At 45.9% G+C, this 7500-nt stretch overlaps 1 protein-coding gene across 1 annotated transcript in view; it reads right to left on the bottom strand.

The window, feature by feature from the left end:
• odad2 (outer dynein arm docking complex subunit 2) overlaps positions 1 to 7500 on the bottom strand; it is a 72757-nt gene that overhangs the window by 10376 nt on the left and 54881 nt on the right. The window contains exon 19 of the mRNA XM_048265911.1: positions 2709 to 2930. Coding sequence (XP_048121868.1) covers positions 2709 to 2930 — 222 coding nt within the window. The remainder of the gene's footprint in view (positions 1 to 2708; positions 2931 to 7500) is intronic.

The raw sequence follows: 7500 nt of genomic DNA, 5'->3' as shown, positions 1-7500 counted from the left end.
GAGAGAGAGAGAGAGAGAGGGAGGGAGGGCAAAGGGATCTATTTAACTCTGTGTGGTTGCGAATGTTTTCATGTTTTCTCATGTGAAAATGGAGTTGTGGAAGCAAGAGCACAGATTGGGATTCGATTACAGTATCGGCCAAACAAACCCGTTTTGCCGGCCCCAAACATCGCCGCCGCCTCTGTTTGCTGACATGTCGCTTGCGGGCATGGGTCGGCACCAAAAAAAAAAAAAAAAGAAAAAGGAAGAAAAAAAGAAAAGAGGCTCAAATCCATTCATCAACGTCTCAGGGAAACATAAACACCATGTGGGAATGAGTTATGGGTTCAGAACCTGACGTCGCATCTGATAACACACACTAAGCCTTTTGTCCTTCTCTCCCTTTTGAGGAGGGAATCTTTTCTTTTTTTCACTCTCTCTCTCTCGGGATGTAGGGTGCAGTAGTGTGGTGCAGACAGTACCCCCAACCCCATAGGGTTTGTCGTTCTGGACACCAGCGCTGCTGTAAAGCCTGTGAAAACACGAGGGCCTCTATTTTTCGCTAATACCGACACAAGTGTGAGTGGTGTTTTCTTGGAGCGGACGCTTGCCAAAATACCTCCCTGCCGCTTGACCCAAATCCAGATTTGCCTGATTGCTCGCTGACTTACATGTGCAAAAGGCCTCGACAAAAAAGGCGAGTACGCATCGGGAGCAGGAACCTGAAATCAAGGCTGCAGAGGAAAAGAATTACGCTGCAGAACAACACCTTTTTATGAAAACAGAAGCTTGACCTTGGCAATGACCACCCCCCCCAAACTCACACACACACACACACACACACCATCCGCCTTAACCACTGCCTAGCTCACCCGGTCCTCCTCTCTTTCCTGTCCTCTACCTCTTCTCTCTTTTCTCTCTCTCTTTCTCTCATCCGGGCCGAAGTCACATTCTGTGCCCCCAGAGTTCTTGCCGCCGCTGGCTTGGCAACGGTTACCCTGGGCGCTGGGGCTTTTCTGCGCAGCGTGGCGATGGCATGCGTGGCCCCCGGGGCGGGAGAGCGCGGCACTCTGCACACACACACACACATACACACTAACACACACACACACACACACACACTGTTTGCTCTGCTGGTTCCCAGGGTTGCGAGAGAAGCGAGCTGGTCATTCACGCTGCTTTTGCGAAGAGAAACGCGGGCCTTGTTCTGGGACCGTGCCGGGGGCCGGTGGGCTGACCAGGTCAGTTTGGTCGGGTCGAGTTGAGTCAGATTGGGCGTCAGCGCTCTGGAAATACTTTCACAGGCTTTTAAAAAATTATTAGTGATGTTCTCACACCTCTACAAAGAGGGAGACACGGTTGACCTTTGATGGTGAGAGATGGACAGACAAACAGACACAACAGAGAGAGAGGGATAGAAATAAAAAAAAATAGAGAGAGAGAGAGAGAGAGAGAGAGAGAAAGAGAAAGGAAAAGTAATAAAAACGGAATGCATAGGCAGGGGAGGAGAGAAGAACTGTGTGAGGGGTGGGCAGACAGACCAACTGAGAGGAGGGTTGAGTTGGGAGCCTTGACAAATGCGACTTTGAACCACAGGAGAAAAAAAAAAGTTTTTGTAGAGTTTGTTTAGAAAAAGTGGCACTGGTAATTCCCTCTGACAACCTACAGAATGGAAAAACACACAGTTGTGGATAAACACAAATGTTTTAAGTCATTATCTGCCTGGCGAGGGGCCACTGTATAATGTGTTCTATCACTCACAGGCATCTGGATTGACAGGGTGAGGCAAATGAAGAAGGAGAGAGGCCCACTGTGTGATACACACTACCCCAATGCCACACTGCATTACAGTGAGAGCCATTAGACCTCAGCTGGTCAACTAGCATACAGTTTGATAGAGAGGAGCTGAACAAGGAACCAACAGCATGGCAGAGGCCACCAGACGAGCATCTGCCAAAATCAACAAATACAGCATTTTAAACTGCCACAAGTTCTCTGTGGTGAGCCTGTGTGTGTGTGTGTGTGTGGGTGTGTGTGTGTGTGTGTGTGTTAGTGGTTTAGTGTATGATTGTATATGGGCCAGTGTAAGAGTAAGTGGTGTTCCACCAAGAAAATCCCGTTTTTGTTCAATTGTTGTGGTTCATCAGCAAGTGAATGTGCTTGCCAGAGTGGCTATATTGTAATGACGTAGACCACACTGTTCTCAGCCATTTGTTTGTAATGGTCGTGTGAATAACTGTGTGTGTGTGTGTGTGTGTGTGTGTGTGTGTGTGTGCGCGCGCTTGTGTCTGTGAAATGTAGGGAGTACAGGCTCTGCAACATGATCCCAGCACATATTGACACAGTTGGTATACGAGATGTGGTGAGGGTGAGTGTGTGTGTAGAGCCTGATTCCGCCTAGGATGGGATGGAAGCTGCCAGCTTTCCAAAAAGATTCAGAGTGTTCAGAACATACAACAAAGAACAAAGTTGTTTGTTTGTTTGTTTAATTTAAAGCCATTTCAGCAACTAAGGCTATTTAATGGCCAAAGCATTTTTTAAATCTATGCTAGTAAGATATTCTAAAACTTTCACAAAGAATCAAGAAGCATTATAGAAATGTTTACAGGACATTAATGGTTGGGGTTATTCTGTAACAGTGTGTTAAAGATGCTGGCGTATGTGTGTGTGTGTGTGTGTGTGTGTGTGTGTGTGTGTGTGTGTGTGTGTGTGTGTGTGTCTGTGTGTACCTTGACCACGCCATTCTCGTGCATGGTGATGCAGTTGTTGGGGCCTTTGGAAAGCTGGAAGAGCGCCCGGGCAGTGGCCTGGTGGACGGAGGGGTCCTTGCTCCGCAGGTAGCGCACCAGGGGGGCCACGGCGCCGGCCTCGCCGAACGCCACGCGGTTACTGCCCCACATGCAGCAGCGGGCGATGGCCTCCGCCAAGTGACGCCGCAACTTATCATCCGTCTGTCTCACACACACACACACACACACACACACACACACACACACACACACACACACACACACACTGTTTGCTCTGCTGGTTCCCAGGGTTGCGAGGAGAGCCCGAGCTGGTCATTCACGCTGCTTTTGGCGAAGAAAGCGGGCCTTGTTCTGGGACCGTGCGGGGCGGTGGGCTGACCAGGTCAGTTTGGTCGGGTCGAGTTGAAGGAGTCAGATTGAGGCGTCAGCTCTGGAAATACTTTCACAGGCTTTTAAAAAAAATTATTAGTGATGTTCTCACACCTCTACAAAGAGGGAACCGCGGTTGACCTTTGATGGTGAGAGATGGACAGACAAACAGACACAACAGAGAGAGGGATAGAAATAAAAAAAATAGCCAGAGAGAGAGAGAGAGAGAGAGAGAGAGAGAGAGAGAGGAGAAGAGGAAAAGATAAAAAATAAAAACGGAATGCATAGGCAGGGAGGGAGAAGAACTGTGTGAGGGGTGGGCAGACAGACCAACTGAGAGGAGGTGAGTTGGGAGCCTTGACAAATGCGACTTTGAACCACAGGAGAAAAAAAAAAAAAAAAAAAAATCCTTCAGTAGAGTTTGTTTAGAAAAAGTGGCACTGGTAATTCCCTCTGACAACCTACAGAATGGAAAAACACACAGTTGTGGATAAACACAAATGTTTTAAGTCATTATCTGCCTGGCGAGGGGCCACTGTATAATGTGTTCTATCACTCACAGGCATCTGGATTGACAGGGTGAGGCAAATGAAGAAGGAGAGAGGCCCACTGTGTGATACACACTACCCCAATGCCACACTGCATTACAGTGAGAGCCATTAGACCTCAGCTGGTCAACTAGCATACAGTTTGATAGAGAGGAGCTGAACAAGGAACCAACAGCATGGCAGAGGCCACCAGACGAGCATCTGCCAAAATCAACAAATACAGCATTTTAAACTGCCACAAGTTCTCTGTGGTGAGCCTGTGTGTGTGTGTGTGTGTGGGTGTGTGTGTGTCTATATATGTGTGTGTGTGGGTGTGTGTGTGTGTTAGTGGTTTAGTGTATGATTGTATATGTGCGTCAGTGTAAGAGTAAGTGGTGTTCCACCAAGAAAATCCCGTTTTTTGTTCAATTGTTGTGGTTCATCAGCAAGTGAATGTGCTTGCCAGAGTGGCTATATTGTAATGACGTAGACCACACTGTTCTCAGCCATTTGTTTGTAATGGTCGTGTGAATAACTGTGTGTGTGTGTGTGTGTGTGTGTGTGTGTGTGTGTGTGTGTGTGTGCGCGCTTGTGTCTGTGAAATGTAGGGAGTACAGGCTCTGCAACATGATCCCAGCACATATTGACACAGTTGGTATACGAGATGTGGTGAGGGTGAGTGTGTGTGTAGAGCCTGATTCCGCCTAGGATGGGATGGAAGCTGCCAGCTTTCCAAAAAGATTCAGAGTGTTCAGAACATACAACAAAGAACAAAGTTGTTTGTTTGTTTGTTTAATTTAAAACCATTTCAGCAACTAAAAGGCTATTTAATGGCCAAAGCATTTTTAAATCTATGCTAGTAAGATATTCTAAAACTTTCACAAAGAATCAAAAGCATTATAGAAATGTTTACAGGACATTAATGGTTGGGGTTATTCTGTAACAGTGTGTTAAAGATGCTGGCGTGTGTGTGTGTGTGTGTGTGTGTGTGTGTGTACCTTGACCACGCCATTTCGTTGCATGGTGATGCAGTTGTTGGGGCCTTTGGAAAGCTGGAAAGAGCGCCGGGCAGTGGCCTGGTGGGACGGAGGGGTCCTTGCTCCGCAGGTAGCGCACCAGGGGGCCACGGCGCCCGGCCTGCCGCCCGAGCGCCGGTTACTGCCCACATGCAGCAGCGGGCGATGGCCTCCGCCAAGTGGCCGCAACTTATCATCCGTCTGTCTCACACACACACACACACACACACACACACACACACACGCATGACTTTCAGTCATTTCCCAATACCACCCCCATCTTTCTCCCCCACTGGTCTCCCGTCACTCTTAAATGTTCAATCGGCATAAAGAAAAAAAACGAGCCAAAGTCAAAAGAAATAAAGAAACAGTGTCAGTGATAGTGACTAGTGACAATGTTAAAAATTACATTGTTCAATTTATCGTGCTTTGTTCATTATTGAGTAGATGTGCTTATTTTACCAACAAACACACCCATGGGCGCCTCTGGGCCCTGGATACGAAAATGACGGTTGTGTCGGTCTAAAACTAGACAGTTGCTTCACCTTGACACCTCTTCGCTCCAAGTGTAAGGTAGGGCCCAGAGAGCAACATCTCTGCTGCCGGTGGAGGGTTTGGGGCCCGTAGACAGTCAGGGGTTACTGCCAGCGGTGGCTGAGCCCAGTCAGTGGAAAGTGTTTACTGTTATGAGGCTCTGGAATGATCTGTCACGCTCAAATCACAGGTGATAAAGACATCAGCTTCACATGAAAGCTCTGAATCCTTCCACCGGCCCCTGAGTACGGAGCAGCCTGCTGCCTCAGTGATGGGGAAGCACTCACTACACATATGCACATGGAAAACTCACATCGCTCCATGGGACACAGATTAGTACCTCACCCAGGGCCACATCCCAAGACCTGCATGAGAATGCAGGGCAACAGCAACGTGTCAGATGCTTAGGAAAAAAAAAAGCGTGAATTAAGAACTTTCCAGGCCTTTCAGTTGATTTTTGAAACCTTGGTGACCTTGATGTACAATTTCCTCCTTGCAGTTATAACATCGGCTCAGCTCGGAGGATCGGAAGCATAACTGTAAGATAGGCTGATATGTCTGCATGTTTGCCTTGGATGATTGATGGAAGTGTTAACTTTTTTAAGCACACATCTGCTCTACATATGAAAAAAACATGCTTTAGGGCAGTCTTTGGCTGGGTATAGCATACATGTATTTTGTGTGTGTGTGTTTGGGTCCCAGTGTATATCTGTGTTTGATTCAATAGTGTAGAGCTTATTCTTGGCTAAACTCAGAATAATTGATCTCTGATGTGCACTGCCATAACACCCTGCTGGTGAATAACTCCACTCTAAGAATACCTGCATTCTAGGAATAGCTCATTTTTACTGCATTGTAGGAATAGGCTGGGTGGCTATTGATAAGATGGGCTGTTGGATGATTTGTCAGATCGTAAAAAATAACCGCACAACTTCATTTTTTTGCACAACTTATATGTGCGTAGGAATGTAGAAGCCTAAGCCAAAGCCTAGAATGACATCCTAAAATGTCTTGTTCTGGGCAGGTTACCATCGTAGAGATGTAAAAAATGCTTAAAAAAAGATATTCATCAGCCCATATTTTAAAATGGGTCAGCTCAGCTTCTTTGTACCAAAAACAACCACATTGTGTGTGCCTTTCAATGTCTTACTTTCGCTTTTTCATGTCACTCACTGTGTGCCAGCTAGACTATAATCTATCATAGCCTAGCTTCACAAATAGTTTCAGTATTTTTTTACAGTACTGCTCCGCATTTTCAAACTGTTTGACATTTTATTATATTACTTTAATACACTGTCAACATCAGAGAGGATTACAGTACGCTCACGATGGAATGTGATGGTAAGGGTTGGAAACTCACACTCTGCAGTAACCTTGTCTGTGTTAGTGGCTAGTCAATGCTTTGAGAAGAGGTGAGATGCAAAGACAGAGCTGCTGAATGCAACCTTTTATGGCTGTGACAGCTTCAGTTTGAGTTACGGGACCCTCGACTTACCACAACATTTAAAATACACACGAACGAGAGTTCACATGTGTGTGTGTGTGTGTATCTATGTTTGTGTGTGTATGTGTATGTGTGTGTCTTTATTCAGACCACTGTGAACACATGCCCTGTTGACAATACATTGGTCAGCTAGTCGCCACCACACATTTGACATTTGTGTAGTGCAAAAAGGGTGGTCATTGATCAATGCTCAGACAGTAATGCCCTCAAGCATAAACCTCCTAAATCATAGCCTGAGGAAGAATCACTGTGGCCAAACTTCAGCAACACACATCACAGACAAGCTCCACCGACCAAACTTATGTTCTTACTTATGAGCTACAGTATGTAGGCCAAGAACAAATTCACTTTTTACTCTCTACTCTTGCAACATCATCAAACAAATCTAAAAATACATACAATATCAACAAAGAGGGTTGAAGTGGACTACTATTAGTAATCAAGGATCTTTGGTATGAATCTTCATTTTTGTTTTAGGTATGATCTGTGAACAAGTAGTTATGTTTTGCAATAACTGCAATTCTACATCACATGTACAGCACATTGTGAATTAGATTTTTTGGCAAAGTACTTTGAACTACTTTTTTTCTGGGTGGCTTAACCTACCTAGCTACATTTCTCTTCAGTTTTGCTGTAATCCAATTACTTCCACTGTGAAGTCCCCGACACATACTAAGCGTGTAAGCGAGTGATTCCACTCTAGGTTCTAGGGCATTCAAGGATTCTGAAGGAAGCCAAGTGGATAAAGATGAAGAGAAACCTAGCTGCCTCTGATAGCGGACCCAGAGGGTTCACAACAAGCTTGATTACAGCAGAACAGG

Source organism: Alosa alosa, chromosome 16, assembly GCF_017589495.1.
Source record: "Alosa alosa isolate M-15738 ecotype Scorff River chromosome 16, AALO_Geno_1.1, whole genome shotgun sequence".
In the NCBI taxonomy this organism is placed as follows: Eukaryota; Metazoa; Chordata; class Actinopteri; order Clupeiformes; family Clupeidae; genus Alosa; species Alosa alosa.
This window is presented reverse-complemented; position numbering and strand designations above follow the sequence as displayed.